The sequence below is a fragment of the Cololabis saira genome, chromosome 12, assembly GCF_033807715.1.
Source record: "Cololabis saira isolate AMF1-May2022 chromosome 12, fColSai1.1, whole genome shotgun sequence".
Classification (NCBI taxonomy): Eukaryota; Metazoa; Chordata; class Actinopteri; order Beloniformes; family Belonidae; genus Cololabis; species Cololabis saira.
The window spans coordinates 9,914,447-9,936,155 of NC_084598.1; the positions used below are offsets into that span (position 1 = coordinate 9,914,447).

Below are 21,709 nucleotides of genomic sequence, written 5' to 3' on the forward strand. Positions count from 1 at the left end.
ATTTTCGTTACGTCACCAAAATGCAAACCACGCCCACAACTATAAAACCGTGTAACTGCATGCGAACGTCCGACTATCGCGTTGCACTGCGTGACATCGGACACTCTCTGTCCATCTCCCTCCAGCAGCTGCCACTTTATTGAGGTTTTTGTAGTGAACTGAGGAGGAATCATAGAGATAACTTCTCATTTCAACTAACTGGATCAGCCGTTCCTCATCCATGACCGTTTCCTACAGCACTTTCAACCGGCTTTCAACGCGAGCGGCAGGAAGAAAATAGAAGCAGGGCGTCCGACAAATGTTCAGCTCAAAACGGCGCGCCGCGCAACGCGGCCAGTTAGGACAGTCCAATAGAAAATAAAAAAAATGTTATTGATTTTTTTTTTAAATATATATATGGAATTGATTTTGTCGCTGACGCTCGCTCGCATCGCATGCAGTTATGACACGGTGTATCGCGTCATTCAGGCAGCCAATCAGCACAGTGCCTCATTATCATAGCCCCGCCCACTCAGAATCCCACATAGATAATGGGGTTAGAGAATGAGATGATAAAGACATGGTTCAGAGGCTGAATTTCTAATTTATTTAGCAAAAACAATCAAAAGCGTGTTTTTAAGACATTCAAGGCCTGTTTAAAATAGGTATTAGATGCCATAATAGGTCCCCTTTAATTTGGCAACAAACCAACTGTCTTAGACGTTTTCTAAATTATTTTTAACCCTTGTGCTGTCTTTGGGTCAAGGGAGGGTGAATGGAGAAAACATGGAAGGAAGGAAAGAAGGAAGTAAGGAAGAAAGGAGAAAAGAAGGAAAGAAGGAAGGAAGTAGGAAAGGGAGTAAGGAAGGGAGAAAATATGGAGGGGAGAAAAGGAAAGAAGGGAGGGAGGAAGGAATGGAGAAAGGGAAAGAAAGAAGGGAGAGAGGAAGGAATGGAGAAAGGGAAAGAAAGAAGGGATGGAAGAAGGAAGGAATGGAGAAAATAAGGAAAGAAGGAAGGAAAAGCAAAGAAGGTAATAAAGGAACGAATGACGAAAGGGAGGTAGGAAGAAAAAGGAGTAAAGGAGGGTAAAAAAATGAGGAAAGGAAGAAAGAAGGAGAGAGCATGGCAGGATGAAAGAAGGAAAGAAGAATTGGGTCATTTTGACCCAAAGACAGCACAAGGGTTAAGCTTCCTTTTAAGAGCTTTTATTTTGTAACGCCGTACCGGGGCCTTTATTTTGACAACGCTGTTAAAGTTCCGGTGTAGAGGCCCCCCCCCGGGCAGGGGGCGGGGCTTAGGCCCCGGTAGAGGAGGAGGAAGATGTCACTGCCAAAGCAGGTCAAACCACTGATAGCATCACTCCGCCAAAGTCAAAGAACAACCCGGACATCCCCTTCACCCCAACTTGTTTTGGTAGGAATATTAAGCTTTCGATTTCATCTAAATGTTTTTATAACCGAATTTCTTTGCAAGTGGCTCCTTATCAAAGTAAGAGCATGAGCAGTGAAGTCCCCAGGTCATTGATGTGAGCTAGTGGCTACAGTACATATAAGGGTGCAGTATGTGACAGGCTGACTTTGTGATGCAACTCGAACTTTGAGGGCTTATGCCATGTTGAGAAGAAGTTTTTTATATAATGTTAATAATATTGACAGCTTCGCTAATAGTTTGCAGACTTGTCTTAAATATATTTAGGATTCGGAGCTTACAGGTGTTAATTACCTAATAGATTTGTAATAAACCAGCCAATGAGGGTGAAGGTGTCCCAGCTTTACACCTGCTACTCTGAGCTTATGATGAAAATAACTTTACACACAGTTTTTTAAATACAGGACTGTCTTCGAAAATTATAATATTGTGATTTTCTGTAATGCAATTAAAAAAACAAAAATATCATACATTCTGGATTCATTACAAATCAACTGAAATATTGCAAGCCTTTTATTATTTTAATATTGCTGATCATGGCTTACAGCTTAAGAAAACTCCAATATCATATCTCAAAAAAATTAGAATATTCTGGGAATCTTAATCTTAAACTGTAAGCCATAATCAGCAATATTAAAATAATAAAAGGCTTGCAATAATTCAGTTGATTTGTAATGAATCCAGAATGTATGACATTTTTGTTTTTTTAATTGCATTACAGAAAATAAAGAACTTTATCACAATATTCTTCACTCCTGTAAATATCAATAAAGACTATATTATTTTTAATGGCATTCCACTGAATAGAAATGATTTAGAGTAGTCGTTCAGTTATATCTCTGTGTCCACATCCTCCAGTATAGATATTTCATCGTCTTCTTTGTCTTGTTTGTTAATTTACTGCATATTTGGCTTTAGAAATATAAGTACCAGTATGAGAAAACATAACATGTGAGCATGCCCACTTTGACATTGGCCAATTATGGTTTCTTTTTGTCATTTTATGGGCCAAATTATTAGTCAAAACAGGCAGCAATGAACTATGTGACAATAAATACTTGACCTCGCCAATAGTTGTCACCATGAATGTATTGTTGGATATTTAAACTGAAATAGATTGTTGTGCATTAGTTAACCAAATAGTTGAAAAAAAAAGTATTGAAGCGTCTTACATTGAAACTCATTAAATGTTACAATACATTACTATTCTTTCCTCAACTGTTTTCACATAGTTCTGATGTGATCTGATCTGATCGTTCATGTATCACCAGGTTGTGTTTTTCACCATGTCGTGCTGAAGTCACCGGTGATCAGAGATCGCCGTCCCCAGATCAGCCGTGACAGGACAGCAGGACACAGATCTTCGTCATGTCTTCCAGACATGTCTTCCAGCTGCAGAGACCTGCAGCTGCTTCAAACAGCTCAGCTGAAGCCAAAAAGCGGGACTCGAGGGCCAGTGAGAAGAAATGCTGTGAGTTGTTTTTCTTCCATGTTCCCCAAAGCTAAAGTCTCTCACCTTGATGTTAATTATTGAACTCTTTGCACTTTAACTGTGAACTTCAACTGCACATTTCAAACTGATTCTTTGCCAGCATACGCTGTTAAATGTCAGCTGTGATTCACCTTTTTGTTGTCACTGGCATTTAGTTTACATTCACCTCATTTAGTTTGTTGATATAACCGAGAAGCCATCTACAGTAGTTTCCTTCCTGTTGTGGTATGATAGCCAGCACTCAAAAAGTGTCAGAGACCAGACTTTAAACCTTGTTGTCAGGCCTTTATCAGGAATTTGGGATGGCCGGAAATGTCTTCAAAAAAGCTTAAACGTGAACTATTTCCTGGCTGCTGGCTCTTAAAATCACAGTTCAGAGTGTCTTGAGTCAGGTTTGGTCTTGCCAGGCTTTTGTTTTGAAAGATTTATCTTTTGAGCAGAGGAATCTTTTCTCTCTACAACAAAAAAATCTGAACATTTGATGAGGTTGAGGTTGAACAGGAGCACAGAACTGCAGCAGAAGCCTGCCAAACATTAATGTGGAGTTAAAATATGATAACAATGTTAAAATAAACATTAACCCGCTATGGAAGTATTGCACAACCCTGCAGGGCCTTTCTTGCAGTTGACACTACACGTGTGCATGTTCAAGCTTGTTTATAAAACATGCATATCTGCCCTTTTTCTCAACTTGCACATTTTAAGAGGGACTGGTTGGTCATAAAATGTCCCGGCATGGTTGAAATATGAAACCTTGTTAATGTGTTTTGTCTTGATGGTTCTCATGTGTGCAAACTGCAGCTTGGGCCTCCTACATGACCAACTCTCCAACTATGATCGTGATGATCGGGTTGCCCGCTAGGGGGAAAACCTACATGTCCAAGAAACTGACTCGTTACCTCAACTGGATAGGAGTGCCAACAAAGGGTCAGTACTGAAACAGCAAGCATCTCTCAGATTCACCGCTTCATATTACTGGATCTGTCCACAGATAGTTTTTTAAAGCGACACAAGGATGTTCATCTGCAGATTGTTTGGATTAAACTAGTGTTATAATTAGGGCTGGGCGATTTTGGACAAAAATAAAATCCCGATTTTTTTTTCTCTGAAAACCCGATTTTCGATTTCGATTTCGATTTTTTTGGTAAAACTACAAAAGACAATGGAATAAATTGTTTCAAATATTTTATCTTTATTTTTAAAGAAAAATAGCAAACAAATTTCCCTATTGGGAATGAAGTGCAATTGAAAGATACTGTAAATCCTCCTTGAGTTTAGTAAAGTGACAACATTTACAATTTTCTTGACCAAACAAAGATGACTAGACGAGCTCTGTCTGTAATGCAGCCAGCTGCAAAAAAGGAAAATTGATTTTCCAATTTTCCTTTTTTTCACATCGTCTTGATTAATAAAATCGATTAATCGCACAGCCCTAGTTATAATACACCTCCCCTTTGTCATTATTTCAACAGCTTTCAAAGACATATGATTTAAAACTTGTGTTTAAAGCAAGAGTAATTAGATTTGCAGCTGTATCTAGGTCTGCACAGCTCTGGTTATAGTTGGATATGTTGTCTTTTTGAACCTATTAGGAATGCCAGAGAACTGGTATGACAGAAACTGTTGAAGTAAAGCCCGACCTCGTCGTGCAGTCATCTTCTCATCTGTCTTTGAATGTCTTCCTCAGACTGTCTCCTTTGGTTTTCTCGTAGTTTTTAATCTGGGAGTTTATAGGAGAGAAGCCGTACAGTCGTACAAGTCCTTTGACTTCTTCAGGCATGACAATGAGGAAGCAATGCGAATCAGAAAGTGAGTATGAAAGATCCTTTTCAGATCCTCCTATGGGGGTGGAGGGAATCTCTGTCCCTACTCTGCAAATGTAATGACCCCTCTCTACTCTTCATGTATGTTAACCACGCAAATGCCTCGCCCAAAAATTGATTGAGAGCACGCGTGCTGAAGATAGCGCTTAAAAGCCGGCTCGGTCGATTCTCTGATGGGTTTCTCGTGATGTTTCCACAGACAGTGTGCTCTGGTGGCACTGCAGGATGTCAAAGCCTATCTGGGGAAAGAGGGAGGCCAGATCGCTGTGAGCACGCAACAATGTATATGTGTTTGTTCATAAACACCAATTTGAGTTTTACTTCCACTAACTGGGTCGTGTTAATGGTCAGGTTTTTGATGCCACCAACACCACCAGGGAGAGGAGGGAGCTCATCCTGACTTTTGCAAAACATAATGCATACAAGGTGAGAATTGCTCTGAACATTGGTGACTATCTTTTTAATTGAATTACTTTATATAGTTTTAAAGAGGTTCTGGAACCAGGAAGAAGATCCCACAAACCAAAACCATGTTCAACCAAATCATAGCCGTGAAGAGGAGTATACAGGACTGTCTCAGAAATTTAGAATATTGTGATAAAGTTCTTTATTTTCTGTAATACAATTAAAAAAACAAAAATGTCATACATTCTGGATTCATTACAAATCAACTGAAATATTGCAAGCCTTTTATTATTTTAATATTGCTGATTATGGCTTACAGTTTAAGATTAAGATTCCCAGAATATTCTAATTTTTTGAGATAGGATATTTGAGTTTTCTTAAGCTGTAAGCCATGATCAGCAATATTAAAATAATAAAAAGCTTGCAATATTTCCGTTGATTTGTAATGAATCCAGAATGTATGACATTTTTGTTTTTGTAATTGCATTACAGAAAATCACAATATTCAAATTTTCTGAGACAGTCCTGTATATGTTTGTTGCTGTTTTTTTTTTCCCCACTAAATAAATACAAGCATCTTGTAGACGCCTCCTCTAATCCTCTGGACAAATCTTCCCTAAAGGCCGAGGTTCCAGTGACTTCCTTAAATCAAGAAACTTTCGATTCATAAATTTTGCTTCTACATGCATCAGTCAGTAATTTACGACATCTACTCATCACTTTCTCTTTATCCGTGTCTTTTGTCAGGTGTTTTTTGTTGAATCAGTATGCGATGATCCGGACGTCATTGCTGAGAACATAATGGTAAACTTTTTATGGTTTTGTGTTTCATTTAGCCAACATTTTTTTTAACTCTGAGCTCCCGGTGAGTCGTCTGAGCAAATGTGTCTTTTCTAAAGGACGTGAAGGTGTCCAGCCCAGATTACCCAGAGAGGAACCGAGAGAGCGTCATGGAGGATTTCCTCAAGAGGATCGAATGTTATAAAGTGACTTACCAACCTCTAGATCCTGACGAGCACGACAAGTAAGACCTTATTTCTGCGTTAGAGGTCTCATTAATTATTTAATTATAAGACTTTTTCCCTTTTGAAATTATTAAAGCAAACCCGTTGAAACTCACAAACATTCATGCAGTCTTTACTTGTGTTAGAAATCAGTGAGGTTTTTATGAACCACTAAAAACCACTGTAAAAAGATATAGACGTACCAGAACTCTCCAGCAGGGGGACACACAAGCTTATTTACAAGAAGCAGCAATGAGTTAAAGCTCTCAACCTATTTTCACTCTTGTCAACTGGATTAACTGATGCTGCTTTATATGAATCGTTTAGAACCAAACGTGAAATATAGCAATATAGCTCTAATCTCCATTTTTTCACTGCAAGAATGAGGTGCTAAACAGGGAACAGCTTGGCCCCTAAATGGCCCTGCTAGGGAGGTAGTTGACTTGATATAACCCAGAAGATTTTAACTGGTCAAGCAATATTATTTTTACCTCTCCGTCTCATTCAGGACATCTCCATTAATAATCTCTTATATTTCAAATGTTCTGCAGGAATAGTAGTTAGTTACCGTGTGTGAACGGAGCGGTCAGGCTCCACCACTAGTGCCCTCTTCAGTCAGCTTGAGAGAGATGCAGCTCTGCTCCAGATCTGCTGGTGAAGCTTGAGAATAAATAAGGAGAGGGACAGAAAAACACACTTCACCAAATGAGTGACGTCATTTGGCTTCTAAGCAGAAAGGAGGCTGCCGGATCAATCTCCAACACTGTCACGTGCCAAACTGTCCCCAAGCCGGTCACTGAAAGCCTCACTGCCCCCGTTACTCCAGCCGCCGAGCTCACGAGCCAGCGCTGGTCTCCAGCCCGGGTAAATGCGGAACGTTGTGGCATCCGACGTAAAAATCCTGTGCCAGATCAATATGGGGAACATGACGATCCACTGGGGTGACCTCTAAAAAAGGGGAAAAGCCAGAAGAAGTTGCCTGCTTGCTTTGTTCTAAAGCACAAATAAAAACTCTATGAGTTATTAAAGTGGAAGTACAGGACTGTCTCAGAAAATTAGAATATTGTGATTTTCTGTAATGCAATTACAAAAACAAAAATGTCATACATTCTGGATTCATTACAAATCAACTGAAATATTGCAAGCCTTTTATTATTTAATATTGCTGATTATGGCTTACAGCTTAAGAAAACTCAAATATCCTGTCTCAAAAAATTAGAATATTCTGGGAATCGTAATCTTAAACTGTAAACCATAATCAGCAATCTTAAAATAATAAAAGGCTTGCAATATTTCAGTTGATTTCTAATGAATCCAGAATGTATGACATTTTTGTTTTTTTAATTGCATTACAGAAAATTTATCACAATATTCTAATTTTCTGAGACAGTCCTGTAAACTTCTTCGCTTGATCTGCAAGTGCAGCTTAAATTCCTCCTGGGAATTTAGTGTGTTTAATCATCCCTGACCCTCAGAAGACGTTTGAAATGATCTTTTAGCTCTTTAGGGTGTTAAAAATCCATACAGTTTATAACCAGCTCGTTCACTTGACACAGAAGTTATTTAGACTTCACAGAAAGTACAAACTATCTCCTCTTTATCTTTGATCAACTTATCCGTGTCTTTAATTCTGTAAATATTTATGCTTGACTGTTATCTTTTCACGGTGACCTGCAGGAACCTGTCCTTCATCCAGGTCATCAATGTCGGCCGTCGTTTCTTAGTCAACAGGGTGCAGGACTACATCCAGAGTAAGATAGTCTACTACCTCATGAACATCCACGTGCATTCCCACTCCATCTACCTCTGTCGCCATGGAGAAAGCCATCACAACGTGGAGGGACGCATCGGAGGGGACTCCGAACTGTCAGAGAGAGGAAAGCAGGTGATTTATAGGTTCATGAAGTTTTGGAAATAACCCATTTTTCTAAAATATGTCGACAGCCATGTTGTGGAAGTGTAAAGGTGGAGTGAGTGATACCTGGAAAATCTGCAAGAATTTTGAAAGTATGAAGTTGTAATGCTCGGCCTCTTCTTTCTAATCTCCTTCAAAAAGCCACGTCTCTGAACGTGTACTTGCAGAACAAGGAAAACTCCTTCAGGTATCCGCTGCAGATGCAGCACAGATTTAACTGTACAAAGCAAGATAGGATAAATCCCTGCAGCTTGTCATTTCAGCCTAATAAAACCCAAGTGATTGAGTGAACGCTGTAAAAATCTGACAAATGCAGTGGGATCCAGAAAACCCAAACTAGTGATGAGACTCCCGAGGCTGCAGCGGTGTAAGGATCACCACTTTGTGACAAAATGTCAATGAGCCTGGAGGACAAGAAATACAAAAAGGATTGAAAAAGAAATCAATATTTCTACTGCTTAGCTGTGAATACGGCTACTTTTTTGGTGTTTCTCCATCTTTAATCACATTCCTGTGCAAAACTCCCCTTGAAATGACAATGTGGTCTACAGCGGTTGCTCAGTTTCTACGTTGCTAGACACTTATATGATGTTCCTCACAGACAAATATCCAGATGTCCTCATTGGCTGCCAGTTACCTACAAGTGTGATACAATCAGAGTGTAAATATACTGGACAAAGCATCAGTCACGTGACCTATAGGTCTCTGAAGAGCCGTTTGAAGATTCTTTTTCCTCAACTCAACTTCCTTTTATTGCCACACGGCTAGGCCGGTGGAATTAGTTTCACGGTGCAGGTGGTGGCTGCAACGATACACCACAGCACCGTGCAGCGCCATGTTGCCGATAAGCCAACGGGAACGCCCCCATCATACGTCAATCAAAGCTAGCTGTGACTCCCAGCTCCTTCAGCCGATCCCCCGTCGGAGGAGCTGCAGAGCTGCCGGCAGATGTTTACAGCCAAACATCCCACTTCAGATGTTGTTTCTGTGGAAGAATCAAAAGTTACAGTTGCATTTAGACTGACATGGTTAGCGTAAACTTCTGGCTACATCTCTTACCTTTGCAGCATCTTGGTTGCCGACAGTCACGTGCATTGAGTATTCATTAGAGGAGTTCAGAAACAAGCAGAACGTCATCCTTCACAGGTTACAAACATTTTTAATATGAATCTCAGAAGACTGTTTTCTTTATCAGAATGTAAAAACATTTTTCACAAATAAAACAAAACAAAAAATGCTTTTTGAAATGACCCCACCTTTAATATATGAATCTATTTGAACAGAATAAGCGTTATAAAATACGCAAACACAGTGCAGGAGCACATTTTCAAGCATTAATCCAGAGCTGCATTCAAATCTTGTTGCTTTAAATGGTGAGAAGCGCTACTTCTGACATTTAATATGCTGTCCTGTTTCTTTTTTTGTCCTTGACAGTTTGCAGCAGCGTTGAGAGGTTTTGCAGAGGAGCACCAGCTCGCTGACCTGAAGGTTTGGACCAGCCAGCTGAGGCGCACCATCCAGACGGCGGAGGAGCTGGGGGTTCCCTACGAGCAGTGGAAAATCCTGAATGAAATTGATGCCGTATGTCTTTGTAATCCATCACTCAAGCCACAGACATCCTTACTAAAACAGTCACGAGTCTCACCGTTACTGTTCCGTGTTTTAGGGAGTGTGTGAAGAAATGACCTATAAGATGATTGAGGAAAAGTACCCCAAGGAGTATGCCATGAGAGACCAGGACAAGTACCATTACCGCTACCCCGGAGGAGAGGTGAGGTTTGAGCGTTCACGCCTAACTGATCAGTGCTGTCCTAATCTAACTATGAGATGATTCCTCTCTTTCCAGTCCTATCAGGACCTGGTTCAGCGGCTGGAGCCCGTCATCATGGAGCTGGAGCGGCAGGGCAACGTCCTGGTCATCTGCCATCAGGCTGTCATGCGCTGCTTGCTCGCCTACTTCCTGGACAAGGGCGCAGGTCTGATGCACACAGACATGACACACGTGATAACAGCACTGATATGAGTAGTTCTTGCTGAAAAGCCGTGTCACGGAGCAGGTGAACATAACACTTGTGAAGAGGAGCTATTCAGAACCCGGTGTTGTTAGGATAAGCCCCTCAAGGTTTAAGGTTTAGGAGCCGAGTTTATCTTTAAGTGAATATGCACTAACCTGATGACAGATATTAGAGATCATCTGGAATCTGTCGTGAGTTCACCACTTCACTAAACTGAACTGTTGGTGATGCAGCCAACCAGTCATCAATGTCCAAATCACCTCTTCAAACGTCCGACCTGCCAAGGTTGTGAGAAACCATGATCAACTCCCAGCTGGTCTTTCTGACGATGTAGCGTCTGTATCTCGAAGGTGATGCTTCGTGTTGTAACGTTAGAAAAATCAGGACTCTAGGGCTGGGTATCGATTCAAATGTCAAGAATCGATTCGATTCCGATTCTTAATATTCAGAATCGATTATCATTATTCGATTCGATATTGATTTGGCTTAGTGTTATTTAAAATGTTTTTTGAGCTGTTGCATGAATTATATGACTGTAAAATAACTAGTGAAATAATAATTTCACAATAATTATTGTGAAATAACTAAGAAATAAATAACTCAAATAGGCATTTCAATATCCATTTAAAGTGCAAAAAAGAAAGAAATTGCAACAGCTCATGCAGTAAACAAATCATTTTAGCTTATCTAATTTATTCTGTCACCACGCACATATATTGCCATGAAGCACCTGGCATTTTACAGAAGTGTGTCCGACTTCTGGGATTAAAGTTCACCTGGCGAAAAAAAATTAAATGAAAAAAAAAAATACAAAAAATCGATCTTTAGACATATGAATCGATTTTTAGGAATTAATATGAGAATCGATTTAGAATTGGAAAATCGATTTTTTCAACACAGGCCTACAGGACACACCGATCTCAGGAGGCCACGCAACTCTAGGTTCGGGCCTGGGTTATCTCTCGCCTCGACTACTGCAGTGCTGTCATCACGGGTCTTATTGCATGCACTGTTAAACCCCTTCAGAAGGTCCAGAACGCAGCGGCACGGCAGGTGTTTAACCAACCAAGCGGGGCTCAAATTACACCGTTACCTGCTGAACTCGCCACCCTTGACTGCCCGAATAAAGTTCAAGCGTGTGATACTTCCCTGCAAAGTTACTCCTGGTTATACTCTGGCGCGGCCATGACATTCCTCTACGGTACGCCCTTTGGCTCTTCCAACCCACACAACAGTATCCAGACCATTGTCATCTGTGGTTCCACCCTGGTTGAACAGGCTACCAGTTGATTTCAAAACAGGGTCGTGCCATCTCCTCCGAGAACACCTCCCTTCCTAATCCCTCTAAAATCCTAACTTATCTAACCGCCACCCAACTGCACTTCTCCACATTTACTTCTCCACAGGTATACCCTGTCGTTGGGACTCTTTTGGCACCGATGGTGCTTCTCTTTTTGCATCTAATTAATTGACTTAGCACTTAATGCCAGGGTCTCTAACAGTTATGTAGCTTGATTGTTATCCATCACTTTGGATACACGTGTCTGCCAACTGTAACTGTAATTACACTTTCCATGATGCTTATTTTCCTTTTTTTCCATAATATTGTCGCAGATTGTAACATACATGCACATTTCCCTCTCAAGCTTGTAGGCCCCTTGATGCCCCGTCCAGGCGTTATGATTGAACCCGTGAACATTACCCGGGCAGTGATGACGGTGTGAAATCAAAGCCATGATTAGTTGCGTGCAGACGGAGGGTTTCGTTAGTCAGCAGAGGAAGCGGTCTGTGATGCAGCAGCTGATTGCGCTGAGCCTCGGGTTGTTGACGAGAGAAACCAAACTGCGGCTTGCATGTCGTCCCGCCCGTGTACGCTTACGACGGTCGCGTCTACCGTTCAGCTCTGCAGCAGAAGCAGCTGTCTGTGGGTGTGTCCTCTCAAGCATGGTAAAAAAACGTTTAAGAGACCACAGAAACATGACCAATCCAAGGCTTAAATGTCATTTTTCTTTGTGTTGGCTCAGATGATCTACCCTATTTGAAATGTCCTCTGCACACTGTCCTCAAACTCACCCCGGTGGCTTATGGTAAGTCCCCAGTCTGCTTACAAGTCATCTAAACATTTTGTTTTCCTTGTTGTGATCCAGCTTTTTTCCTGTGTCCCTGCACTAGGTTGTAAAGTGGAAATGTTTGACCTGAAGGTGGAGGCTGTCAGCACGCACAGAGACAGGCCGCTGGTAGGTTTATTTTTAATATGCCGTTTCGTAAACATGCTGTCAGCTACCACAAAGTTCCCCGCCAAACGCCCCTCTCGGGATAATATGAAATGTTTTTGTCTTCGCTGCACAACCTGTCACAACACGACAAACTGCTTGGACTGGGTCTATTCTTAGGCGTTCAAACCAAAATTACACCCTACAGTTCCTCATCCTGTTTCAAGCAGTCACATATTCAGCCCCCCAGGCAAGATACTCCATATACAATCTAAATCTGGTAGTCTTAGTTTACGTCTAAGCCGTAGTCGGAGATCGTTTTGAGAAGAGCTCCAAGCATGTAATAGAAAAAGGTTCTAGTTGAAAAAATTCCACTTTTTTATAGTCATAGTTATTTACTGAATTCAGAGGGGACTATTGATACCTGTCATGTCCAGTTTGGCTCACTAGTAGAAAGTCTTGCTTAGATCAGTCACACTGTAATGCATTCACCTTGGTCTTTCAGCATGGACAAGATAACAAGACACAGCAGGAGAAAAAGGTCAGAACCTGAACCTAAACGGATGATTTGTTTGGTTTTGAAACTGACCGAGACATTCCCAGAGTTCCTAACTCATGTTCAAGTGAACTGCACCAACAGGAAATCCAAACCAGAGCTCCCTGTAATCCACTGTAACGCATTAACAATTGTGCTGCACTAACTTGGGTTTTAAATTCTGGTACAACCTGCAGAAAGCTGGTCTCTATACCCAAATGTGCGGAGGTACGGGCTATAACACTATGAACACTGCTTGATCTCGAGTAGGTCCCCCCTCCGATGCCAGAGCAGCTCTGACAGGCCGAGCTGTGGCCGAGGACATCTGCAGGTGTCCCAGGATGTTGTCTGGTAACGGTACGTTAGCAGTAGATCGCTGAGCCCTGGGTGTTCCGGTGGGGTTTCCCGTGGACTGGGCTTGCTTCTCGTAGACGCCGTTGGACCCAAACAGTTTAGGATCTGGCAGCGTGGGCGTCGGGTGAACACCGCAGGTTCCTCTCCAGCGCTCTCAGAGCTCTTCCTAAGCTGTTTTTGCTGCGACCACTCCTGCCTTGCTGGTGGAGGCTGCTGCTCCAGGGTGGTGCTGTTGCTATGGGTGTCGGTGTTGTGCACACATGTTTAGATGAGTTGCAAATGCCAAAGTAAAATCCAAGTGAATGCCTGGATTAGGACTGGGCGATATGGACCAAAAGTCATATCTCGATATTTTCTAGCTGAATGGCGATACTCGATATATATCGATATTTTTTCTGTGCCATAATTGGGGTTTCCCCCAAAGCATTATAGCATAGCATCTCTGTTAGCTTCATTTTTTTCTGAGGCAAACCCTTAAAAAAACAGTCAGTTTTAATACATATCTTCGTGCCAAATGTCACACAGGTTCCTTTGTTAACAGAGATCTGCATAATATCAAAATGTATAAAACAAATGAAATAAAAATAAACTGCCTGCATATATAGAATAAAAATGCTTCTTGAATAAAATAAAACAAATATCCCTTTCCTGCATAACAATTAAATTAAAATACACTGTGCAATTAATACAATGTAGACAGTAACAGGCAGACTTTTCCACTGAGGTTGACAGTTGTGCAAATAACAAAACATTTGTGCAAATCTCAAATAAAACATTCAAGCCAATTTGTCACAAAATAAGCTATATCAAAATCATATATATATATATATTTTTTTTTTTTTAAATAATCGATATAAACGATATTGTCTCATACCATATCGCGTTTGAAAATATATCGATATATATTAAAATCTCGATATATCGCCCAGCCCTAGCCTGGATGCAGGTTTTTTTCTTTTGTTTTTTTTTTTTATTTATTTTTTAATCCTTGATTATTTTTTTCCCCCATTTTATCACCCAGTGCTCCTACCTAAGTCATTCCTGGGCATTTCTCCCTCTACCAACCCCGGGAGGTCCTGCACTGAGTTCAAGTCTCCTCCTTACTTGAAGAGTGAGCAGGCCGCTTCTTTTAACCAGACAGGGTGGTATTTTTCCAGCTGGACGTAGCGCGTGGAAGGATCACGTTATTCCGGCCAGATCCTCCCCACCCCATCTGGTGCCCCGGCTGGCCAGAGGGGGCAGTATAGCCCAGGACTGCTGCATGGTTTTGTGAGGGTAGCTCACAAAAAGTAGCTGGTAGTTGGATCCAGGTTTTACCCAGCAGAACGCTGAAAGGTTTTAAAGTTGTGGCTACTCAGCGAGCGTTGAGATCCCATGAAATCAAGTGAGATATTTAAGTGTTAAAAGTATATTAAAACATAAAGAAAGTTGAACCAGATTTATCATCCAGTAGCAGTTCAGCGTTTGAAGAGTGCAGTGAATAACAAATGTTGCATGCATTAGGTAAACTGGACTTATCTGAGTTTGATCAGACGTCCTCATCCCAACAGGTGACGTCAGAAGTGATTGTGCAAGCGCTCACGTCAGACAAAAGTCTCCCACCGTTTAATAGTCCGAGCATTTCCATAAAACATACATCAAAGTGCCTTTTGCCCTTTGTTTCCTTAATCAGCGGCCTCCTTATCTGCTCCCTAAATCTACTCTTACTGCTGATTGGCCCACACGTGGTCGCGGTCAGTGTTTCAGACAGAATGGGTGTTACCACGTCAACACATTTATGGAGAAACCAATTGTTTATTGGGGCGAGGAATGAGCTGTCTGCCATGACCAACATGACACAACTGCTTTTTCTGTTTGTGGCTGATTGTTTTCTGTGACTGTTTCTGCTTTGTGACTGCTGTAGAGTTACTTGCATGTGACACAACAGTCTCTAGAGGGCTTTAGTTTGTGGAAGACCAACTTTACTAATGCACCTGCCTCGTCTGTGTGTTCTTCTCTGACCAGAATAAACTGAGGCCGGTCGTCCCGCCGCCGCCGCCTTTCCTCCGCAGAAACAGCTTTACCCCACTGTCCAGCCAAGATCAGGTTAAAAGGCCCCGTCTGTACAGCGAGGACAGCACTTCACATGGCCGCGTTTCCCAAGCTCCCACTTTACCCAGCCTGCAGTTCTCTGAGGTATCTGAGGGGTCTGAGCTGCTACAGAGCCAGGTCAGTGCTAGTCATGAGTTAGTAGAATAAAGCTCTTTAAATGAGGAATTATTTTGCAGTACCATTCTTCATCTTTGATATCCTGTCTGATAAATGAATGGGATGATATGATGCTCGTATTGGTTTTGAAGCTCTGGCATCAACTTTTAGACCTGTCTGCATTATCACTGGTCTTGCAGTAGTGCTGCAGGGGTCTCTGGTTGGTGCATCGACTTTAATGTCTTGACTAAACACACATGTTAAGGTGTGGATGTGGTTGGGCTTTCTGGGAATTCACTGCACTTAAATACTTAAAGGTGCAGTTGGGAACATCCCAAAAATCCAGTAACTGGCTGTAAAATTTGAACTCATACGACGTTCCTGGCCCTCCCAACCTCTCCGTTGGACTCCAGATCTGTCTGCCTTCCCCCACCCCCTGCTGTCAAGGCCTGCGCTGCCCTTGCTAGAGGCGTGTGCATCTCAGCTGAAGTTTTATTGGGCGAAACGGTATCTGGATGCACGGCTACGTAACGTAACTATTGATATTTACAGCAATCCTCATCTTTTACAATGTGCAGGAATTCCTGTACACCTGATGGTACACACTTAATCTGTTCCTAAATGCCAAAAACTAAACCAGAGACGAACTAAAATTAGATGATTACTCGTCAATTCCACATCTGGAAACCTTACCAAGTCCAGTGGAGAGAGCCTCCACTGTGATTGACATTTGGCAAACACGCCCCCTGGCTGTGATTGGACGAGCTGCAACAGAAGCTGCAGAAACTTGTAAACTCTGTTGTGAGCAGCGGGGGATGCCAAAGGAAGGGATTTTTATCTCAAATTGACTTGTTTATGTAATATTATCAGAAAATTGTGGTAATTTCAGCAACAGTGGAAAAAAGTCACATACCAAGTGCAGCTTTAAGCTTGTTTGTCAAGACTCTGCTCATGGCCGAAGAAAATGAATTCTGAATACTGAGTCTGGAAAATCAATTGATTTTATTTCTCACTTGTTTTTCTAGAATCAGATGACAAAAAGCAGCTCCTATTGTCGCCACAAAACAAGCGGTCGTATACACGACACTTGCAACCAGAAGTTTACATTCGGTTTAGAAAAAACATTTAAAAAAAAAAATTCTGATTTAGTTATGATTTCCATTTTTCTTTTTATTTGTAAAATGTCACAATAATTAAATGATGACTTCATTAAAACTGAAACATTTACAAACATGAGCAAGGGAGATAATTCCAGATGGAGATGTTTTGGCATCAGGAGCTTCTGTTGCTGGAATCATCTGGGTTCAGCTGAGGTAAACCGGATGAAGCACACTTTCAAACACAAGGCACTCACTGCGTTGCAATGTGGCAAAAACATAATAAAATAACCGTAAAATAACAGCAAAAGCCTTGTAGACCTTCACAAATCTGATTTATCCTTGGTGGAAATGCCAGATGCCTGAGGGTCCCACGCTGATATGCACGTATAAACACCATGGGAGCAAACCGCTCAGGAAGGACAGGCTTCTGAGTCCCAGAGACATAAATGCTTTGGTGCCAAATGTGGAAATGAAGCCTAAAACAACAAGAAAAACAGTGTAAATATGTTGTCTGCAACCAAGTAGAAAAGTACTATTACAGACAGTGAAACTCATTCTGTACAAATATGAGCTGAAAAACAATTGCTTCCAAACTTCCACAAAAATGACTGGGGGAGGAGGGGGGCGGCACTTTTGAGCCAAATGGTCCACAAATGTGAGCCAGCTCCACCGGTCCTGTGGGGAGGAATTATGCAGCCAGATACGGTGAGAGGCCCAAAACATTTAAGCCAAGTTAAACAGCTTTAACGACAGTTCTACCAAATACTTGCCTTTGAGAACGAACGCATCTGACTTTGAAGAAAGTACTGATAAAAATTATATGAATGAAAAATTCTCTCATTATTCTGACATTTAAATGTAAATATATAAATGAATAAATAATTATTGATCTTAATGGACCTACAACAGAAGAAATTCTCTTTAATTTTACTGTCAGACATGGAGGGGAAAATAAAGCTTGCCTTCTGTCTAAACTGTCCCTAAACCTCTGGTTGCAGCTTTATAAAGGGGTTCTCTACCATAAGTTACTACTACTCTAGATTCAGCAAAGCAGACACAAGTGACCAAACAGACGTAAACCCAGTCTCACCTCGGTCACGACGACTGAGGGCGGAGCAGTCCTGGAGCAGAGTCACTAAAGGGATCGCTCCGGGTCATTTAAGCCTGCTCCAAATTAGAGCTCAACGATGCTAAAATCTTAATTTTAATGTTAGAGAACAAAATAGACTGCCTTTATAGCCACTGAACAGCTTCAAGGCAACATTTTTCAGGAAATTCTTTGCAGTAGAAAAAAAAACCACATGATATAATACCAGTAAGAAGATGTAAGTCCTGAATCACATATACACACGTGAACAAATACGTTGGCTCCTTTCCATTAAAGAAGGAAAAACCCACAATGGTCACCAAAATAATTTGAAAGTGACAAAAGTAATAATACATAATAATTTACAGAAAATGTAGTGTTATAAATAGGCAGCAGAGTGAACAGGTGGTTACTAGGGTGACATGCATCCTTGTTCACTCATACAGTGGGTGGCTGTCTGAGCTGTGTGTAAAGCTCACGGACTTCAACGGGATGTTGTGAGAGATGATACTTAAAATAAATGAATAAATATGAATAACAGGAATAGTTCACGCTGAAAACTGGAAGCAGTAGTAGCTCATGAATCAATAGTAGCTCATGAATCAACCTGCTGTCTGCAGTCGTCTTGTGGCCTGTTGCTGCAGAGATAGCAACACCTACCAGATCCACAACAAACCCCTGGGATTCTCCGACTCTTCAGGCCTTGCTTTTAAGGCTGAGCTCAGGCCAGCTCAGCTCCGCCTTCCTTCTCTGCTCGGATCTCCATGATCTGCCAGCAGTTACCTAACGTATCACACAGCAACACACCGCGCTCACAGAAAACATGTCTTCATCAGCTGGACACACTGCTAGAAACAGCAGATGATTGACTCACTCAAGGGACTATATTATATATTCTAACTTAACCTTAAATCTCAGACTTACTTACTTTAATTTGGTGTCTTTAGTGGAGAAGTAGACACACAGAGAAGGATTTAAAGCGGACGCTCTTATTGGCCCAAATCCCATGATAATACACTTTTTCCTGTTAACTTCTTCAGAAATGAAGCCCTGCAGGAAAAGGACAGAGGATCACTCAGCTGGCAGAAGATATCTACTTTTTTAAATGACTGCAGGATATATTAACGACTACCCAAATGTATTATACACTTTTACCACCTAAAAAAATGAAACTGCTGCCATGCTGCTGTATTGGGTGGCATAGGTGGATGGATCGATAGAATAAATGAGGGACAATGACAACTTACAACAATTAGAATATGAAGAAAAAAGCCAATGGATCCATTCTGTTGCTCCTAATGTCACTAAAGTATGTCACAAAGTGCCATTATCAACATCACAGCCGCGACCCCCTCCCCCCTCAGCCAAAGTTACTCTGTGAGAAGAACTGGACTGACACAAAACGCTGTCACCAGAAACGACATCCCTATCTCAGGGTCACAGCGAGATACAGCAGAGATGTGTTGTGTTTTGAAATATTTGGCGATAAGCTTCAGATGCCCTTGTCTCAGAAGACATAGCTCTGTGCACGGCGTTTTTGAAATGTGTTAAATGTGGTCTCAGGGTCAGCCAGCGCTGCAGCAGACGCCTGGGTTTATGGGAAAACCACAGCAGAAGAATTCAGTCAGTTTTCCACCTACACCGTCCATGGAAACTCAGCTGTTTCCCAGATCCCCTCTATCCCTGTATTTCAAGACCATGTTATGCAATAAAGCTCCACGCACGCTGTCACTGTATCTGGTCACAAAAATCATAATTCTGTGATGTTTTTCTTTTTACATCCAGCTAGAATATACTTTAAATAAACCCATTTCGTCTACACGTTGTCATTTCAATGAAGGCTTCGGGCCTCTTACCACTCTCATGGATCATTTTATTAGTATATTTAATTCCTAATAAGTTATCTCTTGTTGTTTCAGAGCCATGCTATTTTATTGTCCATGTTTTTTTTATTATTATTTTATTTTATTATCTAAACACTTTTAGATTTTAGTATCCTATATTTTATGATCTTTTTATTGAAAGTGCAGTTAATCAGGGGTGTCTAATAGAGTGCTAGTCTGTGTATTATTCTATGACCCTCATAACAGTTTAGGGTTTATACGATGCCCTTTATTGGGTTTCTGGTTTCAGTCTAGCTTCATGGTGTCTACAACAAGCCAACACCTCCATGACGATGTTGTGGATGATGTCAACGTGACCTTTACTGACACGACTCTACTCCCAAACCTGGAAAGCAAAGAAACAGCATCTTAGTCTGGCAGTATTCAGTATTTATTCAAGTTCAAGCCAGACAAAACAAACACCTCAGTCTTGTTATGGTTTTTCTTTTCTTTTTCATCTTCTTTTTCCTTGAGTTTATGCATTTGACTTTCTCTCTCTCCCTTTTCTCTGTGGCAGGAGTCTCTGCATGATCTGGGTGATGCTGACAGAGGGGACTGTGATGGAGAGTTAAAAGAAAGGACTTAAAGAGGTTTTCTTCTTATCCAGCACTTGGAGGATCTGTTCACTCCGCCCAGTCCGTCTATTTAAGGTTAAGATCCGAACCAAAAAGCTCTTCATCGTTGTGTCAGACCTAGTGTTTGAGTAACCTTATATACTGTGTGTTGTTTTGGGTAGAAGGTGTAAATGCTTCAGCATGACTTTGCTTTTACATGAATTAAATCACTGGTTTGAGTTGAGCGGCCCTCAAAGCTACGGCGGGCTGTGATCATGTCAAATGTGCAAATCAAAGCATGAAGAGACTGAAAATGTGTCTTCACGCTGCATACTGTATACTACTGTTGCTGTTGTAGAACACCTTGACTGTGACTTTATACCTCAAATGAATTGCTGTTTTTGGATTTCAAGCAAGAGAGTAGCCCTCTCAAAGAAAAGCCTGTACAGCCCTGGGTTGTCCTCCGATGGCTTTTCTCTTTTAACTTTGAACTGTAAACACGGCCAGGGAATGTGTATCCTTCCTCTCGTCACCTGGCAGGCTGAAGTAAGCCTGCTATTTTGAAAGGGAACGAGATTGAGACGAGATTGCCATTTATTCTGAAGCAGGCGGACATAAGCTGTAAACTGTAATGAACCGTTCTGTCTGGCTCTGTGAAAAGTGCACGACCTGCTGCTGTTTTGTCCTTCTGTTCTTCTGTGGTGTTGTCTTCCAAGATGTGTGTTTGGTCTTCAGCTCAAATTACACTTTTACTGTAATATTGTACCGCTAATCCCGGGTACACTCCACAAAACTGATTAAGACAACATCATTGGACATGTTGAGCTTGAGTACTGTAGTTTATGAAAAAAGTAAAGTTGTATTTTAATTGTATGCATATGGAGGAGATCCATAAACATATGACGTTGATTTTATAACAGGGATGAATCAGGGGATGAGTCATTTGGAAAAGTGCCTTTACTTAAATTAACACAAATCTTAGAAGTCACAAGTGTATGAAATAGTGGGATGTTATAAATGATGTTTCCCTAGAACTGAAAGATTGGTGTTTCGTTTGAATGTCTTAAGAAGAGCTTTAATGTTTTGCACACACATTTTATACAATAAAAGATAATTTATCACTATTTTAACTGACTTCTGCTTTTTATTCTCACTAGTTAGGATTATTTTGAGTTTTTGTAAAAAGGAAAAAAGGTGTGTGAGCTCATAGGGAGTAGCCTGGATTTACAGCCCAGACTCACATCACTGGGCTCAACCCAGACCGCCACCACCGCCATGTCTGGGACCAAGATGTTCTTTGATTTTAGCGACAGTAATCAACATATTTATAATCGGCACCTTTGCAGTGTCTTATAGCTCTGTCATGTGTTTCATGTAACCTGATTTAAATTTGAATACTTTTATCTGCTACTAACTGGCTCATGGGGGGAGTGGAGATGCAGTCAAGGCCCCCACAATTCAATTATTTTCAAATAAAGAATAAACTTTAATGTGTGCCTACACTGCGTGTTAATATCCAGCAGATAATACTTGAAAAAATATATTTACTATTATACTTTTGGGTAATATGTTTCGAGGCAGGATATTGTCACCTTTTATGGGGAAAAAACATCATAACATCATGGCATGTCGTGGGCAGAGGCTGGGACACGATGTGGACAAATATCTGTCATGACTCTACAACCACAGCTACAGGAGATCCAGATTAAACCCAGTAAGAATACGCGGGGAA

At 41.2% G+C, this 21,709-nt stretch overlaps 1 protein-coding gene across 5 annotated transcripts; it reads left to right on the forward strand.

The window, feature by feature from the left end:
* Window positions 1-1,273: 1,273 nt before the first annotated feature.
* LOC133456815 (6-phosphofructo-2-kinase/fructose-2,6-bisphosphatase 2-like) lies at window positions 1,274-21,107 on the forward strand. 5 transcript variants are annotated; one of them, XR_009783820.1, is made up of 17 exons: window positions 1,274-1,395; window positions 2,682-2,881; window positions 3,704-3,829; window positions 4,615-4,711; window positions 4,925-4,991; window positions 5,077-5,151; window positions 5,878-5,934; window positions 6,030-6,154; window positions 7,812-8,019; window positions 9,484-9,630; window positions 9,716-9,820; window positions 9,896-10,025; window positions 12,089-12,151; window positions 12,237-12,301; window positions 12,783-12,818; window positions 13,083-13,169; window positions 15,171-15,310. XR_009783820.1 is itself a non-coding variant. In XM_061735413.1 (17 exons), exons 2-17 carry the CDS (start codon window positions 2,779-2,781, stop codon window positions 20,007-20,009), a joined length of 1,677 nt encoding a protein of 558 aa, XP_061591397.1. In that variant the 5' UTR covers window positions 1,274-1,395; window positions 2,682-2,778; the 3' UTR covers window positions 20,010-21,107. The 5 variants fall into 5 exon arrangements, 4 of the variants coding, with proteins under 4 accessions (XP_061591397.1, XP_061591398.1, XP_061591399.1 ...); XM_061735413.1 differs by lacking the exon at window positions 13,083-13,169 and adding an exon at window positions 19,941-21,107 and having other exon boundaries at window positions 15,171-15,374; XM_061735414.1 differs by lacking the exons at window positions 12,783-12,818; window positions 13,083-13,169 and adding an exon at window positions 19,941-21,107 and having other exon boundaries at window positions 15,171-15,374.
* The last annotated feature ends 602 nt before the right edge of the window (window positions 21,108-21,709 follow it).